At 38.9% G+C, this 26,168-nt stretch overlaps 1 protein-coding gene across 4 annotated transcripts in view; it reads right to left on the minus strand.

Moving 5' to 3' along the window:
* Positions 1 to 26,168, minus strand: part of MAP2 (microtubule-associated protein 2) — an 83,535-nt gene that overhangs the window by 42,595 nt on the left and 14,772 nt on the right. For all 4 annotated transcript variants that reach the window (XM_006891939.1, XM_006891938.1, XM_006891937.1 and 1 more), the window contains 2 exons: positions 10,476 to 10,589; positions 8,288 to 8,365 (listed from right to left, as the gene is read on the minus strand). In XM_006891939.1, the coding sequence (XP_006892001.1) occupies positions 8,288 to 8,365; positions 10,476 to 10,589 (192 nt within the window). The remainder of the gene's footprint in view (positions 1 to 8,287; positions 8,366 to 10,475; positions 10,590 to 26,168) is intronic.

The following is a 26,168-nucleotide window of genomic DNA, read 5'->3' on the forward strand; positions in this document are numbered from 1 at the left end:
TCATTGTTTCCAAACAGAATCTTCATACAGTTTATTGGGAATACAGTTTGTAAGACCTAAGCCGATTCCCAATTGTGCTCAAATGATTTGCTCTCACTCTAGTTACTAACTCATAAAGAAACCTTTTACCCAAGCAATTTTTTTTCTACTCCTTTTCTTATAGGACTATCTAGTTATAATAAGACAAATTGCAATTATGGCCCACTTATTTTATCCTTACTGGAGCCAATTATACACGAGGGTTTCCTGGCTTTATGAGGCTAGGATGATGAAAGCTATGAATCACATCCTTCCCTGAAGCCCAGTTTGAACCAAGATACAGTCACCTGGGTGGCCTTTGTAGTCTCCACAGACGATTAAGTAATTTGGAAAAATTAATCTGTTCCATTATATCTATTCGGCCCTAAGCAGACTCTTCAGTCTTTCTCTTTTAAAGAGCTGAGGTAAATAATATTAACATGCCACTTAAAAGAACACTTGTATTGAAGTCTGGCTTTGGTAAATATTGAAGGAAGACAATACTACCAAGAATCATTTTCATTGCTTTAGTTAAATGTCTGCTCTTCTCTGACCTTATTTTACTTTATTTTTGTCTGTCTTCACAGAAATATTGATGGAAAATCAAGAAGTTCTCCAATGCTGCCTGGAAGGCTTCTGTCCAATGAACTGTTGAGGCATTTGATGGACATAATCTATGTAGGGACTTCACTCTCATGTGCAAAAAACAGGCTCCGTTCCCCTCCCACCCCTGTATGAAGACACACGTAGCATGATGCACGTGGACAAAGCTGCAGGCTGGGGGGGAGGAGCAAAAGGGGACCATGCTCGGTTCACCTTTCTCCGGGTTTAAATGGGCCTCTGCACTCTGCGTGGTGACACTGGAGAGCACACCAGAGGCAGTCCATTCTGAGCGGAACAAAGGATGCTCATAGTACTCGTCATCGGAATTGTAAGGGTCATCATCAGGCACACACACCGAAATGGAGGGGGCGAGGAGTCTACGCCTCTCCCCGCAGGTGGCAGGTTCGTGGCTGGGGAACCTGTGTAGAGGACCCACTTGATCCTCAGCCCCTTCATCTACAAACAGACACATGGAAGAAACTGCAGGGAGAACTGGACAAGACAGACACAGTATCAGACAGACGAGACAGACACCTGCACGAGGACGCAAAGGGCCACAGAAGAAGCACAACAGCAGGATGGACAGAAACGAGCAAGACAAAGCAGGAGGAGAATGGAAGCGAGTGAACGCTGCATGCTTTGGTAGCCGCTGAATTTAAACTATCCCCTGAGCAAGTGTGCCATTGACTTCAGTATATCAAAAGCAACCCTATGCATTGCGGACATTATCTACACATTCCACTGAAACAAGTTAGCATAATCAAGGGAACATTGGAACAGAAACAGAGCATTATAAAATAAATGCAGTCTTTGAAGAAGCTATTATTTAAGAAATTAGTTCTTCTTATGCTGATACCAATACATTTGCAAGTTAAAGAGAAGAAAGTTGTTAGGATCTGTGAGATTATGAGAAAAAAACCCAGTCCTGGATGAAGCATCACCTCAAACGATCTAAGGTGCTTGAATAATTAGCATCTGGTTCATTTAAGTTTCAGTTAACAACTTGAATCAGAGAATTTTTTTCATCACAGGATTATTAAAAAATGTACAGTGTATTATTCTACTTTTCATATGGAGATACTGTCAGCAAAGCTTTATTTATTTATCTGACTACTAAGAAAAATACAGTAGCTTGAGACATCAGTGTGGACCCCAGATCACTAACAAGAGACCATGGAAGTATATAGTTCAGAAGGTTCCTTATATTATAAACTTGCTTTTGGAGTTTTGCTTCTCTTCTGAAACTTTAAGAGAGAAAATAAACTGAGAATTTCTAAAGAGATGGCTTCAGATGAATCAAGACTATACAGTTTAAATTGAACCACTGATTCTTTACTGTCTTCATATTTCGAGCCCATACTGCCCATTTTTTATCAAAATACAAGAGAAATTGTTCTCAATTTTGTCCTTTCTTGTGTCTCTTGGCTTGGAAATTTGCATTACTTAAAGGTATCTCCTTAAACGCGTAACTGTAGGCCTGGGTGCTTAGCTCCAGAATTCTTGTAGAATTCAGTGTGCTTTAAGGGCTCTAACGATAGACACTATTTGAGTTTGATAAGCTGTAGACTGCTGCACCAATGGTTTAGGCACTAAGTTACTAGATTTACTCATCGCTATTTACTCATACAGAGAAATTATTTTTCATATCATAACTCAGTGATAAAAAGAATAAAGTGTATAGTTTCTCTTTATATGAGAATTTAGACATCATTATAATGTTAATTTGAAAATACACCTTATTTTTAGGGCAGGCACTTATTTTCAGCAACTAAGTGCTGACAACTGGAAATAAGTCTGAAATCATAATAATATGAAAATAACATTTTACATATTATTTAGTAATTGTTCCATGGAAGTCATTTCTAGATGGGTACTCAGAATTTTCTCAGTCATGGTGCTTAATATATCGTGGGATTAGCGGAAGCCTAAAATTATCTTTGATATTCTTAGTTCAATTCTGCACAATTTCTCAGCTGAGAAGATAATTGGCCAAGATCGTGTCTATGATATTTGCTGAATCATAAGCCCTGGGCTTGTCACGTGTCCTGACCATTCATATTTTGCAGTGACTCACCAAGAAATTCACCACAGATGCAAGTTACTTCTGAGATTTTTTTTAATCTGGTTATTAGATTGCACAGATAATCAATAAGTGAAAATGGAATATTTGATTTTCTGGTTTTCAACATATATTTCTTAGGAAGTAAAGCAGAATATAGAATAAGACCTTAAAGCTTTAAGCTGGTAGCTTAAAGGCAGTATTCATTGGGTGCTCTAAACCTCAGAACACCTTTTCTTGTTCTTCTGACAGGACCTAACTGTAAAACAGCCCAGAGGCTCGCTTGCCTCAGATCTTCAACATTTCAAAGAAAGGGTGTTTTCTGTTCTGAAAGATGTTGATTCAGATCTGAAGACAATAAATAAAACCAACAAGGACCTTCAGAGCTCCAGTGGACACAACAGCTTTTCTATTTAACATTTGCCTAGCTCTGAGCCACCACAACTTCAAAGAGTCTGGCGTGCTTGGTGGGAGGGTACTATGAGAAACCTTAGGAGAGGTGCTAGGGAAGCTGTAGTTAGAGGAGATCAATTCTACTCAACCCCGAATAGTGTGCTTATGTCCAATGGTAGTAACAGCAGACACTGGATTCTCATTTACTACAAAGTGGTGGGTGCTCTTGGATTGCACGTAAGGGACATGGAAAATTTATAGGAACTATTTTGGAGGTAATTTGAAGAAAGAAAAGTAGTTCAGTTGCTTATAACAAAAAATTCTCACTTAAAAAAGCGGGGCAATGGGGCCATGGTTGCAAGGACTCAGATTTAGATGCCAGATAAGACTCTGACTACCCATGGCATCCAGGAAATAGAGTGAGAAAAATAATATCCTTCTCTGTGTGTTGCCGGGAGGATTAAATGAGAAGACATTAGCAGAAAGTGCCAAGTACAGTATCTGACATATGTTAGCATCTTTGACCTCAGCAGTTGGACAAGTTGTAAGGACCTCTTTGACACTTTCACTTCACTTGACCCATCAAAGTAGTTAGAGCTGAGGTCTTTATGATAAATGAAATAATTTCTGAATAGTTGCTTTGCTACAGAAGAGGGGGACTTAATGCATGTTTTTACTACAAGCATGCATATTTTTCGGAGTTCCTACTTTTATTACAAACATGTTCAGAATTTCATGTAAGAATGTGATAGTAATGGGCAGGGGTCCTTGCATAGCTCTTCTGCATAAATAGTGTTTTCAAAATGAAGCTGGTTTCATTTGATAAAATACAATTTTTCCTAATTGGCATTTGTTCAGAAAAAAAATGATTGGAAGTTTCTCTTGGTTACAAGTAAGATTTTCAAGCAAAATTCAATTAAGTCTTGGAATGCCAACCATCTTTGGAATAAGCAAGTAGTCACTTCGAGTAGATGCAGAGTCTCATAAAACCTCCGTGACTCAGTGGTAGTCCTTGTCAAAACATCACAGGGTAGGCTGAGGTCCTGGGGTCACTCCTGTGGTTCTCCATCACTGCAGAGCCCTTTTCCTACTGCCAGTCTTTGACTGAGGAGGACTCATTAGCTTTGACTGTCATCACAGAATAATATGGAGGGAAAACTGCTCTCAGATTAGGAATTTTTATGGCACCATACTGGTAACACAAGAAACACAGCCCCAGAATTCTGAGGGAATCTAAGAAGGCAGAAGGATCCCTGGCCTTGTTTTCAGATGGTTCCAGAGTTCTTGTTCAGGCTGCAAATTAATAAGAAGTAGTATATCCTCAACACCTCTGAATTGTCTTAATAGTTCAGTTCAAAAGCTGACAATTGTAGCTAGTTCAAAAAAGAAAAAGGTAGTTATCTGTCAATATCTTAATTCAGCAGAGTGTTGATTTATTGTCCAATGCATTCTTCTGTAATTATGTTTCTAAGTGGAGTTTAATTTTCTTCATCAAGTCCCTTGTAAATATTCTACAAAATAAATGTACTCTGGAGATTAGTAATATTCATTATAATAAATAACGAATATTCATAAGTGAGTGGCACTTATATCTTAAGTTCTTTTTAACAGGAACTTTTATGCTTTTCCCTGGGGAAGAAACAGCATTCAAAATATGATAATTAATAAGAAGTAAGTATAGCCTCAACATCATTACATTATTCAATTTAATCTGGAGTCTTTCTTCCATTTGTCTGAAAGAATCAGACTCTTGCTGTACTTTCTGTGGTCTGGGCTAAAAGCCACTTTGAAGCTGTATCAAAGAAAGTATATAATCCTTGGACCTGGCACACAAAACTACTTACTCTTTTTTCCATCAAATCTGCTAAATGGCATTGCAGTAACAGATCTTTTTCTTTCTTTTCTTTTTTTCCTTGTTGTGTACCGTCGAACTAGATCCAACTGGCCCTTGAGGAGATTGCCCCTACTTCTCCAACGGAGCATCTAGTGGATTCTAACCACTTGCCTTTGTGATTGCAGCACAGCTTTTTGCCACTAGGCCACCAGAGCTCCCTATGCCACTGCATTAATGGAATTTTATTTGCATCTTTATAAGCCAATTAGGTTGAAAAATTAATCACTTGAACCCTGTTTTGTGGAAGTTTGTAATTTATCTTCTAACAAAACTACTGGCTATTTAAAGACTAATATTTATTCTGCATAATATAACTGTAGGTTAGTAATGGCAGAAAGAAGGCAAATTTGTCTAGCTAACACATCTCTCAACATTTAAAGTGACACTATTACCTAATGAAGTACAGTTTGTTTGAAAAGTATATGTGTGTGTGTGGGTGTGTGTGTGTGTGTGTATAAAAAGTCTTCATAAAATTTAGGGCTCTTTTTAAAATGTTAAAATGAAGTTTCTTTGAATACTTTAAATAGTGAATTAGCATTTTCCCCTCTAATTACTTTGGCAATGTGACGCTAAAATCTTAGAGTCCAGTTAGTCTGGAAAGTGACACCAAAGTTACCAGTAAATTATTCTATATTAGATTTATTTTTAATTATATAATTTTCATAACCTCCACAAAATAGGTTGAGCAAACTCCCGGGTGTATGGGAGAGCCATTCTTTTCCTGCTTCAAGCCTCAGTACAGGAATAAGAAAACTAAATGACTTGCTATCTGACTGGCCTTTGTGGTAAGTCAAGTGTGTCAACATCACAGCTCTGTCTGGGGTTAAGAGGACTCTCTGACACTTGAAAGGCCTCAAGAAGGGACTCAAAGATTTTCAATAATCCAAGGGAAATACACTGTTAAGTAAGACATTCAGGTAAAATCCTTGCTCCTAAACCCAGCCAGTGGTTGCCTATTCTCCATCTCTACTATTTCTAATCCTTTCTCATCATCCACCACTTCAGGGGTCTCCCTCAGTTCCTAGAACACTTCATGCTTTTGTCTACCTGACTGCCCTACCACATTCTAGCCCCTTTATTGAAAATGCTCCCTTTTTTCCACCTTTGCTTAGCTAACTCTTACTCTTGCTTCTGGAGGGTTCAGTTGAAAGGTGTGTTGTAAAGTGGATTAGGGGAGGGGAAGGGGAAAAGCGGGAAGAAAATGTGCCACAATGAATGAATGAAAACCCACCCTTTCTGTAAATTTCATTAAATCACATTTTTTTAAAAAGGTACTGTTTTAAATAAACATTTGTTAACCATCCAACAAAACAAAGCTTTCCATTTTTGGTCTAGCTTGAAATTATTTGTGAGTTTATTTACTGAACTTTTGTTCTCTGTCCAATGGTTTGCTCCTGAAAAGAAGGAACCCTATCTGTTCTGTTCACTACAATATTCCAATATTTTAAGGGGTGCTTGGAACATTTTGGTGCTCAACAATTACTTACTGGATGAATCTACAAATATAAGATGAAAAAGAATCTTTTAAAATGTATAAATATAAAATTTCAAATTCATTTAGATCAACTCATATTTTTAAAGGAATTAAGGTAGTAAAAATCAGTGACTACTCTGCTCTAGTTATCAATTTTTGTTTTCTTTATTAGAATAATTTTGTTTGTCTCGCCTTCTTTTAGGTAGTAAATGAGAAAAATAGCACCATTAAAAAAGAATAGAAGACACTTAATTTAAAAACAAAGCAAAGTGAATCTATATTTAAAATAGAATTGTCTTAGAGGTCATAGTCTATATTTCAATAATCTATAGAGAGGGTGGGTTTGCTATGATGCTGAGCCTTGTGCTTTTGGGGTGTCAAATACCATAATGGTTGCCCATGGTGGACAGCTTCTAGCAGAGCTCCCAGTTTAAGACAGGTGTGGAAGCGGGAGTAACATCTACTTCCTCAACAACATGCCTCTCTGAAAACTCTATGAACTTGTTGAAATGGCGATAGTTATAGAAAGGCTTCAGGTCTTTTGTTCACAGAGTCGCTATGAGTCATGATCATCTTGATGGCAATCAACAACAACAACAGCAACATACAGAGGGTGAGACACCAGGCTGCTCCTTGGAGGCAAGGATTCTGAAGCTTCATGTGACATACTTTGGACATGTTGCAAGGCCAGGTCAGTCCTTGGAGAGGGACGTCATGCTTGGAAGGGGCGCAGGAGGGGAAGACCCTCTATGAAGTGGATTGATTGAGTGACTGGGGTAATGGAGGTAGGTGTGTCAGAGACAGTATGATTGGCACAGATTAGAGCAGAGTTTAGGGCTGTTGTACTTAGGGTAGCTATGAGTCGCAGGTGACTCGACGGTGCATAAAAATTAACAACAACAACAATATATTTATATTTAGGAAATTAAAGAATATTCTTCTAAATAAATAGACTTATATGAAAATATAATTTTCTGTGATAAATATAATCTATTTTTAAACAGTAAAATAAATTCTAATGACAACATACAGAAAAAAGTGAGTAAATAAGTGAATAAAATGGAATAATATTAAATTGCTGAGTTTAGAATTTGAAAACTTAATTATGTGGAAACAACAATGTAGCTGTAGCTCTGTCTTTTCTATACCTTTTGGGTAATCTAAATCAGAGAATGAATAATAATTTTCTCCTAAACAATGCCTTTCATCTCAGGTTATAAATAAATATTCTTCAAGGGAATCCCTCTATTTTATCAAGGAGAAGATAAAAGCTGACATGGCAGTCCATGTTGAGTAAATGTACACCTAGAGCCTAAGAGGTCTTAGCAGGAGTTTCCAGTTCACGACCCTCAATACCAGATTAATTCATAATTTCTACATTTATTCACTAAATATTTATTGAGACTGTCATGTGCCAGACCCTAGAGAAGGCCTTAGCAATACAGTCCTGAGTAAACAGAGATATTTTCTCACACTGCCAGAAAAAGTAACTGTTTCATCAATAAATATAACTCCTGCCATAAAAGGAACATTCATTCTTCTTTACCGTCAATAATTTATGAGCTAGCAAACATCATCATAGTATCTTTTTTTAACAAAATATTTTATATTCTATTTAAATAACTGACTTCTATATATTCTATCTAGCATCTTATACAGAGTTTTCTTTTGCTTTATCATGTGAGCTTTTGTTTTGTTCACTGTATTCCTCTAATTTGGTTTTACGTGGACAAATCATTATATCTTTGGGTCCCCTACTGACCCAGAGTGAAATTCAGTCCTTCAATAATCCAGTTTCTTCACCATTTACCAGAAGACAGATCCTGAAAAGTTTGATGGGTCTTACCTTCTCCTACTGTGACAGTCTTTTCTGAGGCTGGTGATGGGGGTGGAGAAGGAGGCAGATTAGCTGTGTCTTCAGCTGCTAAAGATCAAACAATGGGAAAATGAGATACAACAATTAATCTGATTAGGCCATTAGCTTTGTTGGCTGTTCTTCCATCTGTAAAAAAGGACTCTCTTTGCAATTCAGGGAAAGATTCAATAGTGATCTGTCCTTGACTTATTTTTAGCTTCAAGACCTGATTCACATGTTTTTTAAACCTATAAAGAAAAAAATAGCGCTTAATATTTGTCAAAATATCATCCTGTCTCCTCTACAAAAAAAATTGATGGGAGACTCCTGCTAAATTTTTGTATTAATCCTACTTACTTGTCTTCTTGCTCAATTAACAAAATACTTCATACCTGTCCTTTTCTACCATAAGCAAACACACACAGGTAAGTAATTTAATTTTGGATTTGACTGATACATATACTAATTAGCACTCTATATTGTTTAAGTTCTTGACCTAAAAACAAATGCTCAATCAGTTCCTTTAGCTATTTTAAACAGCTTGCCATTGGAGTCTACTATCACAATTGTGCTTCTTGGAGAAGGACTGGGAAGCAGTCATGGACTGCCAACTTTTCCCCATGCCAGAAGGAACAGTGTAAACATGAGGCCTTGCATTTATATGACGAAGGACCAGTGTAATTCATCTACTGTTTACTCTGGGTTATCTCTTGAAGACACTTACCTTCTTTATGCTTTCTCATACTAGGATAAACCATTTTAAAGAAAACACTTACCACTTATTTTATCATAGTATGGGGATTTCAATCTGAGAGTGGAAGAAGGCTTAAGCATGGGCTATTTTAAGGTTTCAAATGAAAAAAGAAAAACAAACAAAAAAAAACCCCCACCAAATAAACAAAAACCGAGTTCTCTTATTTCAAAGACTATAAAAGCGAACAGACTGAAAGGTTAAAGTTTTAGATTAGATCATTTTCCCTTTTCTTTTTAAGAGAAAAATAGTCCTTGATAGCCAAATAACAGTTATGGAAGTAAGTGATTTTTACATTGTCTTGAAATAGCTACTTTAAATTATTTAAGATATTTTATATTGATCACACTTTTCATAAGTGAATACTGATCAGAAAATGAAAAACCAAGTATACATGAGTGAAAAGAATGCAACATACTATTTTCAGTTTTAAAACTCCCACTAATTAATAAGTTTATAAAACAAACATATATACAAAACCTTATAAACAAAGACTTATAAAGCAAACAATATTGAACCAAATAGAGATTTCTTTTTTACATCTCTGCACATGCAGATATAAATACATAGATACATATAGAGATCTGTTCTAGTTCCTAGCTATCTATTCTCTACTTAAAAGGGGCAGAAAGTCTGTGGTCCCAAGAGTTCTACTTGGCAAGCATGAGTTTAGTTTACCTGCCTATATTCAGGGTCTCAGAAGAGAGCGGTGCTGCCCTGGGACCTTAACTGAGTAAATGAACCAAGTAAGGACCATCACTTTACATGGGATACAAAAGTCACTGATGGTTTTGAACAAAGCTTGGGCAATAGGTTTTGTGTAGCCAGTTTAGGGAGACCCAAATCTGTTGTACAGACATCCTCTCAAAACGGCAAAGGAAAACAATAATTTCTAAAGTATTAGCATTCACCTTACAGGTGAATGTCTGAAAACATGACAGTGGTTTTCTTTTTATAACTCGCTGTAATTCATCAACCACATCCCATTGCTGCTGAGTCAGACCTTACTCACAGTTGGCCCAATAGTGGGTTTAGAGAGGCTATAAATACGTATGCGAGGAAGCTGCCTTTCTTTCTCTCACAGAGCAGCCGGTGGATTCGACTTGCCACCTTTGGGTTGGTGATATAATTAATTCTTTTCCCAGCAGACTACCAGAGCTCCCTTAACTCTCTACAGTGGTCAGGAAATTTTTAAAAACAACTAAGTCTAAGAGCATTAGAGTCAATCATCTTAAAGATTGACTGGATAGCACAATTAGCCTGCTGCTAAAGGTTGCAATAAATCCCAGTGTAATGAAAGAAAACTGTGTGATGAAGGTCGTAGGTAAAGATGAACCCTAGGCATGGCCTGTCTTTGAATATGAAGACTATGCCCTGTGGCCAGAACACAGGCACACAGCTTCTGGCCGGAGGCTCTTTCTCATTTACCTAGAGGCAGGGCTGCAGGCTGGTCTTTATGTTGGGCTTCCTTCTCTTGTTCGCCTTTCAGGACTGCTACAGCCTCAGCAGTGACTACTTGAACTATCCTTGCAGACACCTCCTCTGTAACAGACAGCAACAAAGGAAGGCACAATCAGGAGGAGTTGAAGCAGACATCAAAACAAGCAAGGAGAAAGATCCAGTGTGAAAAAACAATGTATACGAACTTTATGAACGTTGTACGTAAACCAGTAGATAATTTATCCCCCCTCCCCCAAAAAACCCCAAGAAATCAAACACTTCAGTCAATTCCAATTTCATTTTCACTGCCCTCTAAAGAATGGAAAGATTTTTTTTAAATGGCAAGACCACACACACATATATCCAGTTGTATATGTGTTGTGTATATACCATTAGAAAAGGGAAGCTAAAAAAGACATGGACATTTTGGAGTTAAGCACTATAAATACAATAAGGAAAAAAAGATACTAACAGTTTTTTGTGGCATTTTATTTATTATAAGTTGTTCACACAAAAAGAATTTATTTCATTTTGGTACCTATTAAACAAATTCAAAGAAAATAATATTTTCATATTTGAATTTAACATCTATTTTACACATTTCTTAACAGATGGCAGAAAAATGTCAATCAAATAACTCTTTGTGCTGACTTGTAGGAATACTAACATCTGAACTCTGCAGAAAATGTCTAGAATGTGTATTTGTGATAATATGACTGATCCAGGATCCATGTGAATAAGAGAGATTATGAAGACCTTAGGATGAGAGAATTTAAAGGAAATAAAGTGCATTTGTGTCCAAAATAATCTCTTTGAAGATAACAAGTGTTTCGAAGTCTCTCCAACGCTAAAGGAGATCTAGTGGTAAGAAGCGGCTTTGTAATCTTATAGGCTTGTGGCTCCAATTCACTAGCTGCTCCTTGTGAAAATGATGGGCCATCTCCTCTGTTCAATTTCCTGTCTCTGAAAACCTGCCAGAGGCTCAGTGATGACTTGATTTTGACTCAACTGCACACAACACCCCCAGTGCTGTATCATACCCATTACAAAGACAAGGCATCAAATGAATACACGTATATATTTGTATGTTGTTACTGTCGAGGACTGTCAAGTCAAAACCAACTCATAGATAGAGGGTTTTCAGAGGCAGAAAATCTCAGAGGAGGAGGCTGCCGATTTTTTTCTCCAGTGGAGCAGTTGGTGGATTTGAACCACATGCCTTTGGGAAGGTAGTGCAGCTCTTTAACACTAGGCCACCAAAGATACCTTATATTTGTATAGCTCAACAAATTATAACTGAGCAATCATATATAATATCAGAGTTTTTTTTTATGGAACTTAATTTTGAATAGTGGTAACATGATGGAGGATTATTTTAAATGCTGAGGTTTAGTGAGAAAGGACAGAGGTAGATTAAATACTTAAAAGAGGTAGTCACACAGGATGGCGGTGACACTGTGGTACACTACACACAGGCATTTCAGAACAGTCTAAATAGAGACAAATAGAGAATTTTGCTCACTCAACAGGGACATGTGTGTACCCAAATGAAATGAATGCACCATTTCAGTCAGTGCCCCGTTCCAACTGTGAGCACAGAATTATTCCCATGAAACTATCATTTACCTTACACAGATGATGTGGATCCTATTGTTTTTATTTCAGAGACCATTACAAATGCATCTGAGTTTCAAAGTTGAATAAGAACTTACAAAGGGGTTATAACTCAAGCAAAAGTTATATGAAAATATCTTACCCATGAAGAACTGGTAACTTTTTTTTTCTTGAATTTAACAGATTTTGAGAAAATTGCTATTTTAGAATAATCAAACAGACTGTGTGGGAAAGCATGCTGTTGTGAGGTGTTGCTGATCATGACATACAATTCTAAAGTTTCCTGGGAGAACAATATTGTGAGAACTTTTCAAATAGGAAATAAGCATTTTCTAAGATAAAGTGTACAGTGAATATTCTAGGAGTATCAGTGAGTCTTGTCAATGGAAAATCTTCCAACTAAGGGTTGTCCTGATGCAAAGAGTGGAAAGGGAGCTCCCCTTCTCTCAAGGGGAGCCTGGCCAGCAGAGCTCCTGTGTGAACTTCACTCTTCAGAGGCTGGCTCCTAAGATAAAGCAAAAATCATCCAGAATCTGAGCACAAGTCAGGGAAAAGTAATCGTAAAAATGCCAAACTAATAGAGAAAACAGAAATACTGTCAGAAAACCAGACTCATAAAAATACAAATTTAAGGGACCAAATATATGTGACTGTATCTAGTGAGCTTGCTCACTAGCTCACTCTGGTATTTTAATCCATAAATAGTCGTGTTCTGTTCAGAAGCACCAGCAACTCTTTAGAGAAAGAAATGGCAGACTCCAATGGGACTATTGACAGACACAGAAAACCTGCTGGAGGGTCAGCTAAAAGCTCCAACTCACAAGTAATTAGTAGAGTGTTATATACACACATATATGTAGTTGTTGTTATGTGCTGTACAGTCACCTGTGACCAAAGCAGCTCTGAAGCCTGCCCTGTCCTGAGCCAGTCTCACTGACTCTGACACACCAACCCCAATTGCCTCAGTTACTGTATCAATCCATCTGTTCTGGGGTCTCCCTCTCCTGTTCTGTCCCTTCGTCCTTCCAAGCATGACGTCCTCCTCCAAGGACTGTCTCTTCTGGCTGCAAACCCAAAGTATGTGAGACGAAGCTTCAAAATCCTAGCCTCCAAGTAGAAACTTGGTTATACACACCTATTTAAGTATATATATATAATTGTTGTGTGTTGTTGTTGTTATGTGCCATCAAGTTGTTTGCAACTCATAGCAACCCTATGTTCAAGGGCTCTAAATTCTGTTCTATCCTGTGCCAACCTACCCATATCAAATGCACTTATTCCCACCGCTCCAGTCACAGAACTGATCCATCTCATCAAAGGTCTTCCTTTCCTTCGCTACCCCTCAACTCTGCCAAACATGATGTCCCTCTCCAAGGACCAGTCCCTCCTTGCAACATGCCCAAAGTATGTCAGACCAAGCTTCAGAATCCTTGACTCCAAGGAGCATTCCGGCTTCACCTTCTCCAGGACAAACCTGTTTGTTCTCCTAGCAGTCCTTGGTATATTCAACACTATTTTCCAGCACCACAGCTCAAAGGCATCAATTCTCTTTCTATCAACCCCATTCACTGTCCAACTCTCTGATGCACAGCACGTAATTGCGAAGACTATAGCCCAGATCAGGCACACCTTAGTCTCCAGCCTGACGTCATTGCTCTTCAGTACTTTTGAGAGGTCCCTCACAGCTGACTTTCCCAATGCAATTCGTCCTGGAGAAGGTGAAGCCAGAAAGCTCCTTGGAGTCAAGGATTCTGAAGCTTGGTCTGACATACTTTGGGCATGTTGCAAGGAGGGACTGGTCCTTGGAGAGGGACATCATGTTTGGCAGAGTGGGGGGTGGTGAAGGAAAGGAAGACCTTCGAATAAGTACATTTAAGATGGCTAGGTTGGCACAGGATAGAACAGCATTTAGAGCTCTTGTACATAGGGTTGCTATGAGTCACAAACTACTCGATGGCACATAACAACAACAACATTTAATCCACAAAATAACAAACTTTCCAGAAGAGAAAATTGGCAAAATAATGGACAATAGAAACTTAACTGTCCTTTGTAGTTACCACTTGGATTTGTGTAAGTTTTATATTTACATAAGAAGAGGTCCTTGTATAAGTGAGAATCAGGAGCACAAACGTCACAACCGTGGACCTGAACATGCTGTTGATCATGATGATGACACAAAAGTGGGTGACGTCTCGTTCAGTCGTACAGAGGGATGATATGAGTCAGAGTCAACACAACTGCATTTCTAACATGGAAGCAAGGATGGTGAAACTTCCGCTCATATACTGTGAGCATGTAGTTAGGAGGGGTCAGTCCTTAGAGAAGGACATGGTTAGAAAGGGTCAGTGTTAGAGAGGAAGACCCTCACCAAGATGGACTGACACTGTGACTGTGTCCAAGATGGTGTGGATGGTACAGGATAGGGCAGGTTTCAGATCTGAGTTGTATTTAACGTGATGAAAAATAACATCTATCTGTCTGTGTACCTATCATCTATTACTATTATAAGTGACATTTATTTTTTAAACAATCTGCTCTCTTGCCACTTACTATTTCAATAAAAAGAACATACTTCTCAGCATTTAGAACGGCTGTAACTGATTTATTCCCTGTCCCCACCTGCCCCCCATGTTCTTAGGGAGCTCTGGTGGCCTAGTGGCAAAAGGCTGCTCTGCAACCCTAAAGGCTGAGGGTTCGAGGGAGGATGGGCAATCTCTTCACTTGCAATTAACTGCTTCTGAAAACCCACTGGAAGGTCAGTTATGGATCGGCCAACTCTATAGCACACAACACAACAACAACAACAACAATGTTCTTAAGGATACAGCTGTCTTTTGGTCATGTCCAAATTTTTAAGGCAATCAAATATTTTTAGTGTAGTAAATTTGTTATGTAAATCTACCAATACTGTTGGACTGATTTAAAACAAAAATAATGATATTGAGACTTTCTCAGTGGCCTGAGAAAATGCTAACTAGCTTCTGAGCAATATCTGACATTGTTAGTATATACCAAATGTTTGATTTGGAATGCATGTTATTTGGATTTTCATCAGATGCAGCTGTAATTACTTGAACATGCAAAGGTGCACCCACTAGACCATGAATAAGAAATCCAAATGAGTTGGCTTATGCCTGAGAGCATATTTTTTTTGTTTTCTTTCATGTTCTTAAGAGGGAGGTAAGAGACACTGACAGTAAATTCAACCATATGGAATATAAAAGCCAGTAAATGTTTCTGCTTTGAAGAATAACAGGCATAATAACGGTGTGTTAAAAGAAATGACAAGCAAGCCTACCGCACACTCGCACACTCGTGAAGAAGGAAAACAAAACAATTTGAGACAGAACGCTCCTGTCAAGAAAAGGTTTTACTCTGTAGGGTACAGAATGGTTGCCTAGGAAACCGATGTTAATTGCCGCTGCTGATGGAAGCTAGTCAACAAGGAGTGCACTGTGCAGTTCCAAGCACTCTGAAAAACAAACACCCTAGACACATTTCCAAAAGCAGGGAGAGGAGAAAAGTTTTTTGCTTCTACTCCTTGCTTAATTTGGAGAGTAAATGGTTCCTCTGAAACTATTTCCTGTAATCAAGTGATGAAGAGGGAAATGAAAAGAGTGGGCTGCCTTTGTTGCTTGTTTGCTTCCCTGGTACCTTCGCGCTCCAAGCAGGGGCCAGCACTGGCATGTTCTCCCTCCCCAAAGTCCTGCTGACCTTCAAGAGCCCCCCAGTCCAAAACTGCAGCTGAAGCATTCTGCTTAGCAGGATTTTTTTCCCTCCTCAAATTTACTGATTAAAACAGAAGCTAATGAAATTTAGTTTATCATTTGACGTAAAGTCAATTTCTTGGGGAAAATGCACTTGAGGTAAGCAATCATGAAAGCACTTCATTCTGTTCTGATAGGAATATAAATTTATGAGAATTAGTTTTGCACCCAGTGTAGACAACAGAGCTGGGACTAGTCATTATAAGAACTACAGAGATGAGTAACTGATGGTGATTCTTCCTACATTTACCGTTAGGTGAAGGAGAAACAATCTAATTGAAAGACACGCTTTTATTTTTACTTTCTGTAGTGGCCACAGATTTGGGCAGATCCCTTGAAAGTCAACCATATGGTCCTATTCGGAAATATATTTGCAAACTGGTTTGTCTAAAATTAAAGCACTATATATATTCTGGAAGAATTTTCTTCCTTGCTCTTTTCTCTCCTCTCGACCTCAATGCTATGTGCTCAGATTCATAATATGCATAGACAAACAAAGCCCAACTAGAGTCATTGGTTATTTAAGCTTAGTTAGGATGAGAGGACCCACAAATTAAGAAGTATAACAGTAAAAGAATACCACAAGTGAACACAGAATATCATACTATGGAGTTAAAAGTATCTCGGAAAGAACTGATCAGAGATGGGACATTCTGAGGGTTTTCCTTCTCTTTGAAAGGATAGGAAGAATGGAAACACATACAAAAGAAGAACTCATATATAACCCAGCTTCAAATGCATGTTCTAGAGTTTTGGTAGTGGTGATTTTGGGGATTTTTCTAATGTAGAAAAAATCTGTACATATTTATTCAGTTGAGAGCCTGTATACTAAACATTCATAAATTAGATAAAGTTACAATATTTTATTGATATTAGATTGAAAGAAGAGAATTTTTTTAAATCCACTTCTTGAAAATTTCAAACTGCAACACCAGTAAGATGGATGTAATCATTAAAATACTCAGTGGATGAATAATGCTTTGAAGGTTTACTCAATTTGACATCTTAGCAAAACCATCACAATTGTACTGCTTTTTGTAGATTTGTGAGAAGTTGAATTATTATCTCTGATATGAAGTCTCAAAACAGCAAATTACTGAAGAAATGTGGTCTGCAAAATTACTAGTGACATTAATGGGAGGATGATGTATCAACAAAACAGAGAGAGTTTGAATCATTTTACTCTTATAAAGGGTAACTATGGAGAAAGACAATATTAAAATGGCATGTGTGGGCATGTGAATTTGCAGACACCTATGTTCATAAGCATAAGGATCTCTTCTTGTTTTGAAAGTCTCATCCATATTTGAATATCTCAAGGAGAAGGACACTAGGAACAAAACTATAGGATCCATATTTACAAATAATGTTGTTGTTGTTGTTGTTGTTGTCGTGTGCCATCGAGTCAGAACCACTGACCCACGGTTGACCCTTCACTGGGTTTTCAGAGGCAGTAATCACATGGGAGAAGATTGCCCATCCTTCTCCTGGAGAACATGTGGCAAATTCGAACCGTATGCCTTTGGGATTGCAGCACAGTCTTACCACTAGGCTACCAAAGCCCCCTCTAAAAATAATAGTCAGTGAAAATAATAGGAGGGGGTGAGTGGGAAAGGAAAAAATATTCTAGATGAACAAAACTCAACATTGGAATAAACTACTGAAACACCAGCTTTCTGTACAGCAGAATAGTCAGAATTTCTCATCTGTGTTGAACTATGATTTGCTACAAAGAAACAAATACAAATCCACAGTCAGCTAACCTCTGTCTTCTCCTTCTAGCTCACCTCCTCCAGCATAAGTAAATCTTCAGAGGTTTTGTCATCTAGAGGCACAAGGAATGTATGAAATATCTGGTGGGAAAATGACCTCATTCATAAATCATCACAGCATACATTCAACAAGCACATACACTGACAATATTTCTGTATGGTCGTGATCATAAATTGCTTATACCTCTTGCTCCAACATATTTCTAAGAATGAATGTGAAAGAGCAGCAGATACCTTTAATGCATGTCATGAATCATGACTATTTTGAATAAGTCAATGCCCATGCATGTTTTGTTTTTGTCAGTTGTTATATATAAAATATTTTTGCTATATACAGTGCTGTCTAGAAGAAAATTGTATCCACTATCTGAAAGAATTTAGCATATTTTAAGTTGCCAATAAATGAACATGATATTTTCACAGAATATTCAGTTTTTAACTGAATGATTACAATATGGATATTATGTTTCAATAGCCAAAGGGGGAGGAAAATGGAATTAATAAACTAAGTAACTTTTGAGTCATTCCATTATTTTCCAATAACTTTGTTACATAAATTCTACTCAGCTATAGTACAAAGCAAAGGGAACATCCTCAGGAGAATATTTCACACATTCTCTCTCTCTCTAGACAATGTATACAAACTTTGTAAGCAAACCAGTATAAAAGAAAAAAATTATTTTAAAAAAGTTCATACAACAACAGAAACATACTACATGAAATTGTTATTGTTGTAGGGATTGTTGAGTTGAGTATGGCTCATAACAAGCCCTTGAACAACAGATCTGAGCCTGTCCTCTGCTGTGCCCTCCTCACCATTGTAGGGACCACTGAGTCGAGTATGGCTCACAGCAACCCCCTGAACCCTGTCCTATGCTGTGCCTTCTTCACCATTTCTAACATACTTGATTCAATCGCCACAGTCATGAGTCAATCGATCTGGCTAAAGGTCTTCTCTTTAACATAATTTTATATATAATGTTAGTTGCTGTTGCTGTTATGTGCCGTCAAGTAACTTGCAACTCATAGCAACTGTATGTACAACAGTTCTAAACTCTGCTCTGTCCTGTGCCAATCACACCGTCTCCGATACACCCATCTTGATTACCTCAGTCACTGAATCAATCCACCTCATAGAGGGCCTTTCCCTCCTGTGCTGTCGCTCCACCCTCCCAAGCATGATGTCCTTCTTCAAGGACCTGTCCCTTCTTACAACATGTCCAAAGCGTGCCAGACGGAGCCTCAGAATCCTTGCTTCCAAGGAGCCACTGGTTTGACCCTTTCCAGGATGAATCTGTTTGTTCTTCTCCTAGCAGTCCATGGTACCCTCAATACTCTTCTCCAGCACCACAGCTCAAAGGCATCAATTCTCCTTCTATCCTCCTTGGTCATTGTCCAACTTTCTGATGCATAACAATTGATAGCAAAGACCACGGCCTGTATCAGATGCACCTTAGTCTCCAGAGAGACACCATTGCTCTTCAGTACTTTGGAGAGGTCCCTCACAGCAGACTTTCCCATGGCAATACATCTTTTAAGTACTGCATCATATTATAATACTTGGGAGAAGGATGGGTTATTTCCTCCCATGGGATTAACTGCCTGCCTCTGAAAACCTACCAGAGGGTCAGCTGTGGGTCAGTTTTGACTTGACAGTACACAACAACAACATAATACTAATAGAAAGTTAGGGAGCTCTGGTGACCTAGCGTTAAGTAGCTGTGCTGTAATCCGAAGACACACGATTTGAGTCCACCAGCTGCTCTGTGGGAGAAGGATGGTCAATGTCCTTGCATGTGATTCACTGGCTCTGAAAACCTGCTGGAGGGTCAGCTATCAGTTGTCTCCTACTTGATGGTAAACAACAACAGAAAATTAGTACTATAGTGTATTATCAGTCCCAAGGAGATAAAGACGAATAAAGCACATGGCCTCTTTTCCATATTACCATTTAGAAATCAGTAACATTCAATGTGATCATTGCTATTTCCTTTTTTCTCATATCCCTGGAGTTGGAACAGACTCATAGCTGACCGTCCAGTGGGTTCAGAAGCTGTAAATTATGAGGTAGGAGATTAGCCCTTGGATAGTATTCTTCCTTGGACCACCCCTGGATATGTACTGTCTGCTTTGGGTTGGCAGGAGAATTCTGAACTCATGAGGCCACCATCAGCAAGGTATACACCCACCAAGACAGAACCTGGTGGCATTCAGAAGAGGAAGAGATTCTTCCAGGAGAATAAAATTAACATCAGCTTTCCATCTTGGATAAAGACTTCTGAGGGTCGTTTATGCTCTTCCCAAATGACTCACATCACTGGGTGCCCAGTCCTGCATGTGAATGAAGCCATTGCAGATTGATGTAGTTTGTAATGTTTTGAAAACCATAAGATCATCGTTCATTTGCAGGAGTGTTCAGTCATGGTGGAGGGACAGACGTAGAAAGCAGCAGTCCCCATTCCCAGGACCACCATGACCTGTGTTACCAAACAGAAGATCTGGGTTGAACAACTAAGGCCAACTTTCAGACTGCTAACTGTGGACCCATTTCTATTTAACACGGCCTTTGTCTACATCTTGATTCCTATGTTATTATCCATTTCCCCCAGCACCATAAGGTTTGAGTATTCTTGAAATCAACTGTAAATGGAGGTGCTAGTTTTAGTTTTGTATCTTAGAAGATGAAGGAATATCTAAGGACAGGCAGGCATTTTCTTCTCACTTCTGTTACAGCCAGATAGAATTGTGTTTCTACTAGTCAGACAGATTTTCTTAAAAGTTGCAAGAAAGCCTAAGCCACTTGTTTTCCTCTTTCTTTGCTCATCAGCACGACCGGTGTTTGAAATGTATATTGTCTGAGTGCTGTTGAATGGTGACTCATTCTGCGAGGGCAGCCAGCCAGGGGTGGGCAGCGGGTGGTTCAGTGTCCTTTTCCCCTCTGGACTCACAGTGCCAGGCGGCTCTGCTTACACAATCAGCAGTGCAGTGCGGCACCAGTTGTTCTCATCGTCTGCTCCTGAATTCATCTGATATGAGTTTCCAGGCTCCCCTGACAGGCAAAGCACGTGCTCTCTGTAATGTGTGAAGGAGCAGTGAAGTGTGAGGAAACGGGCAGCAGCGGAAAAGGATTGGCACACGGAAGCACAAAGAGTCTGTTTATCTCAGTAGCTTGTGGAGAAAAATAGGAGGAATACTGCCTTCAAGATACTGCCCAGCATTTTCACCTCCTAAAAGCAATAAAAATCAAGTCCAGACAGAAAACTCGAGGTGGCATTTGGCATACAGTGGCAAACAGATGAGTAACAAAATCAACTGAAACATCCTTTGAGAAAATATATTCTTTTTAAATGATGAATAGATTCTCATCTAAGAATTTATTTGTTCCAAATTACTATCTTTCTATTGCCCCTTTTTTTGCAAGTGGAGTAAATTCTTGAAACTATAACAGGGGACTGATGAAGGCCATGCAAAATCAGGACCAAAGGAAAGGTGCAGATGGCCTCAAAAGGAATCCAGCATTTGGTTTAATGATTTATTATTTTCAATCTGCTTCAGCATGAATTTGGGAGATTTTTAGGAACCATTTATAATTCTTCTCTAATTGATTAAGTTAAAAATATTAAAATACATTAAAAGAAAAAGATAATGTAAGACATATGACAGAAAAATTCAGAGACAAAAACATGGAGGACGGTCAAGGAAAAACACATTACAAATGTAAATCACGTTGTTGCTGTTGTTAGGTGACATCAAGATGACTATGACTCAGTGAGAACCTATGAACAATAACACCTTGCCCAAAACTCTGCACCCCTCATGCACTCTGCCACATTCAAGTGCACTGCTCCAGTCACTGGGCCAATCTATCCCATGGAGGGTCTTCCTTTCTTTTATTGACACTCAACTTTCCCCAGCATGTTGTCTTTTTAAAAATTGTCCTGACAAAATTCTCTCTTTTCACAAACAGCTCTGCGTTGTTCTTAACTCAAATCTGTTGCATTAATGAAAACTCACATTCATAAGATGATTTTCAAAATGCCAGTGCATTCAAAAGCCTGATGAAATATCGTTAGCACTTACGGTCTGACATTAGCAGCATGAAAAATAATAAGTTGGAAAGACTGACTTCTATAAGTGCACATTAAGAATTTTCTGGAAGAGGAAATAATAAGAGTAAAAGTTTAAGCATGCATGCAAATTAGTTTCAAAATACTGCATTTTATTATGTTAGAAAGAGCCTCACTCATCACAAAATTGGTTCTTAAAATGCCAAGGAATAAAATAATATTTTCATTTATTGAGTCATTTAGATGTTAAAGCAAGCCTAGAGAAACTAAGTTTTCCTCAAATTTTGTTTTGGAATTATTGGCCTAAGACAAAATCCTTTAAGATTTTAACTGAAGAACAAAAATAGATAAGAGGTGGATGTCCACATAAAAAAAAACACAAAACATATTCACTTATCTAGTGCCTGTCTTCCTCCAATCTGTAAAAACATCAGAAGCTCTAACTGGCAGTCAGAGCCATATACATTATTATACTATAGCAAGAGTAAGAAGCATAATTCTTTATTGTAATGCCTGTGTAAGCTAGCATTAGATTAAGTTCAGACCCTTCTATTCATTAACACCTCAAGACACATTAAGATTCAAACTAATCCCCACAACTTTCTTCATCAGGAACAGAGACCACACAGGCCAAAACAAACATGACAAATACAAACCTGTGTAATCGCCTTCTCTATCAATCCTTGTCTTTTCCCCATTCTCTTCCTAGACCTTCAGATGCCTAATCTTTCAAATGCTGAAAAGATTCCCATTTTCTGCCTTCATCCATTGGTGCGGATAAACCCTGCAGCTTCACAGGGCCGGGTGGTTTTCTGCAGATCCACCCCTGAGCGCTAAATAATGCTGCTCTGCACACTCTTCTCTCTGTGGAGCTCGGGAGAATCTCAGGCAGAGCAATGGGTGGTTGGCATGGCAACAAGAAAAGGAGAATCTGCAACCTCTTGCATTGTTAGGCCAGCTTGTTTATTTGCCTTGGGGGGTGGGGGTGGGGTGGGGGGCGGTGTGCAGGGCTCTAGTCATTTTGCAGGAGAAATGGCTGCGCATTACTTTGTTTTGTGCAAATTCATATAGTAATGTCATCGATAGTGTGCTGTATTTTAAATGGCATGCTCAATTTGGCTGGCAAATCTCAAATTTAGGAATGGAGGCAAGGGTTTGACATGGGAGACATGGTTTGAAAAGCAGGCTAGAAGATCATATAGGAGAATACGGAGAGGCTTAAAGGAACATTCAGCTTCTTGAGTAAGTTTCAGGCTCCAATTTTTAATGGTAGTCATAATAAATTTAAATATCTTAGAAAATCCTTTACTTGACTGTTCTAAGTGGGTGGTAAAGCGGAGGAAAAGGCTTTAAAAGTCACAGCTCCATCAGGCACCTCTGAGATGGTGGCCGTGCATATCATCTATAGGAATTTTATAGGTGTGACTGCTTTGGTAGAAGGTAGATCTGAACACCACCACCGCTCAGGTGTCATGTTGTCATGCTGTGATGTCTACTGTGTTGCAAAGAACCTGAAAGCTATGTTCCTGATGTTTCAAACACCTGCAGGGTTATCTGTGGTGGAGAGGCTTTGGTGGAGTGGGCCTGGTGACCTACTTTCAAAAATTAGCCAGAGTAGCTAATGGATCACAACACAATAGTGTCTGATAAGTTACTGATAAAGCCTCTGGGGTTAGAAGGCACTAAAAATGCAGAGTCACTGCAGCAAAGGGCTCAAGAGGGTCAATGAGCACGGGACTGGGGACTGGTGCAGGACCAGGAAATATTCTGTTCTGTTGTCCTTGGGGCCACTGTGAGACGGAGCTGGTTCAATGCAATGGATAAAACAACATCCGGACACTGGGCTTGGAAATATCAGGAAATAAAGGGGATCTCAAGACTCACCGGTAATGAACTAAAGAAAGAGGCCCATTTAATCTTTACGTTCACTCAGAGAAACCTCACCCTGGCTTCTGACAGGCCTGCAGGCCCTTCATACTGTGCTCAACGTTTCTCATGCCTTGGTACCTGAAGACGGTTGAAATTCCTTGAACGTCACCTAATGCTTTGGCATCTAGAGTTGGGTCAGAACCCCTTTTTTCTTTCTCCATTCATATTGAAAATTGGGAATATAGTTCTGATAGTCTATCTGGCTCAAAAGTAGAGCATTTTGGCGTTTCTGCAAAAAGAGGTTGAATCCTCTTTGACTGTAAGTTCGACCTGTAGCTATTGACAGCTGTGCCGCCGTGAAGCTGGTGGGGTATGTGTAAGGAAAGGGCTCTGTGTCAGAGGCAGGAACCTAGAGTCCTGTAGCTGGCATGGGACCTTTGGGACCTTTGAGAACACAGCCTATGGAGGTAAGGACTTTGAAAGGCTATTTTAACAGTCACTTTCAGAGTTCATAGCCATTGTCTAGTACTATGACAGCGTAGTGTTTTCCAGTGAAGAAAAAGAAAAAATCCTGACATTTACAAAATCCCGACAGCAACAGAAACATATTTTCATTAAAAAGAGTCTTCAATGTTTTCACAACCAGTAATAAGATTATAAAGCCAAGTAAATTAGAAAGGACAATAAGTGCTATGTAATGAATGTCCAAATCACAGACAACTCCTACTTGCCTCTCTTCATTTTATACTAACTGGCCCTGACTTTGGGCCAGTTGGGCACTCTGGGTATTGTAGTCCATGGGGAGTTGCATTGCCAACCCAAAGGTGGTGACTCTCGGCTGAGTAGAATCCACCAGTATCTCTGCAGGAGAAAGATGGGTAATCTCCTCCTGCACAATTTACAGCCTTCCAAAAGGTTCTGCATTAACGGCAGTGAGGGTTTGAGAGAGTTGGTGTGATTAAATCAACATCTACTTGTATACAGTTACCTTCATTTGTACAAGCAATATAAAAATCACTGAAAGGACTTTGAGCATTTTCTGGCACTAAATTGTTACATCCTGTCACAACAATACACAGCCAGAACCAATTCACAGCTGACCCTCCAGCAAGTTTTCAAAGGCACTTAATCACATGGGAGGAGACTGCCCATCTTCCTCCTATGAAGCAGCTGGTGGATTTGAACTGCGAGCCTTGGGTTAGCAGAATAATTCCTTACCCTAGGGTACCAGACAGAGCCTAAATGAAACTCTCTGCACCTGCTTACTTACAGATCCAGCTTTAAGACCTACTTTAGAACAGACCTAATTTATAACTTGGGAACTACCTGTTTAGGAAAAGTCCCACACTGACTCTCTGTGGCTAGACAGTTCAGAAGTTAGGAGCGTGGCACTGGATTCACAAAGCTCTCAGTGCCCACCTTACCCTCATGCTGTGTCACCCTGGGCAAGCTGGTTGCTCTGTGATTTCAACTTCTGACTTGTAAAATGAAGAGAATTAAAGCCATCCCCACAGACTAGAAAGACACAAGTGTACTGTGGTGAAGACATGATGGTGTTCTCCACACTGAAGGGCACTGCAGAAGTGTACCATGGCACAAACACATTATTTTTACCAATGTATATATTTTACAGACATTTCCACAATAATACTTCAAACATTCCTTGAGTGATGAATAAGAATGAGACGATCTTTATCTCCGTATGGATGAAAATTAGCAGTAGGGGAAAAAATGAAAAGAAGTTTGAGAACAAGGTCAGGGACACAAAAGTTCCTTGCACAGTGTCCCAAACTACAAACTGACACAGGCTAGGTATAATAGCTAAAGGGACATTATACGAAGTAAAGGAGTCCCGCTGGCATACTGTGCAATGTGTCAGGCTTCTAGGTGAATGTCTGTGGTTCAAATCCATCAGCTGCTCTGCAAGAGAAAGTTAGGCATCTCCCCATCAATCTGATGGAGTGTCACTTGAGTAGGAACGGGCTTGACAGCAGTGGGTATATTAAATTAAAAGATGTTGTGTTGCCAAATTACATGAGCAATGGTGACAGAAATGAATTCCTTCAAGATGTCCTTAAAGTTCAATTATAAAGACTTTTAAAAATGTCTCACATTCTAAAATGATTTTTCATTAATAATTTTACAAGCAACATGATACTACTTTGGTTTGAGGCCTAATCTGAGTTTTGACCTTACCTGTAACTAAGAAACTTAAAGAGTCTTAATTGTCACTCAGCTTTAGAACTCTGTGGGGACTAAAATTATTCTTGCATTAGCCAATAAAAATAAGGAAACTAGAAAAGAAAGAGGATTGCAGTCAATATATCCACTTTGCATGCTTTAGAAAATAATTTTAAAATGACTACATGGTATACCAATTGAAGTATTTCAGATAACAGATGTTGCCCTGGATGTGCTCACCGAGTTGTGCCAAGAAATCTGGAGAACAATTACTTGGCCAGCTGACTGGAAGAGATCTATATTTGTTCCCATTCCAAAGAAAGGTGACACAACTGAGTGTGGAAACTACAGAACAGTGTCATTGATTTCACATGCAAGCAAGATTCTGCTGAAGATCATCCAAAAACG

Source organism: Elephantulus edwardii, unplaced genomic scaffold, assembly GCF_000299155.1.
Source record: "Elephantulus edwardii isolate Elephantulus edwardi_28Jun2011 unplaced genomic scaffold, EleEdw1.0 scaffold00106, whole genome shotgun sequence".
NCBI classification, from domain to species: domain Eukaryota; kingdom Metazoa; phylum Chordata; class Mammalia; order Macroscelidea; family Macroscelididae; genus Elephantulus; species Elephantulus edwardii.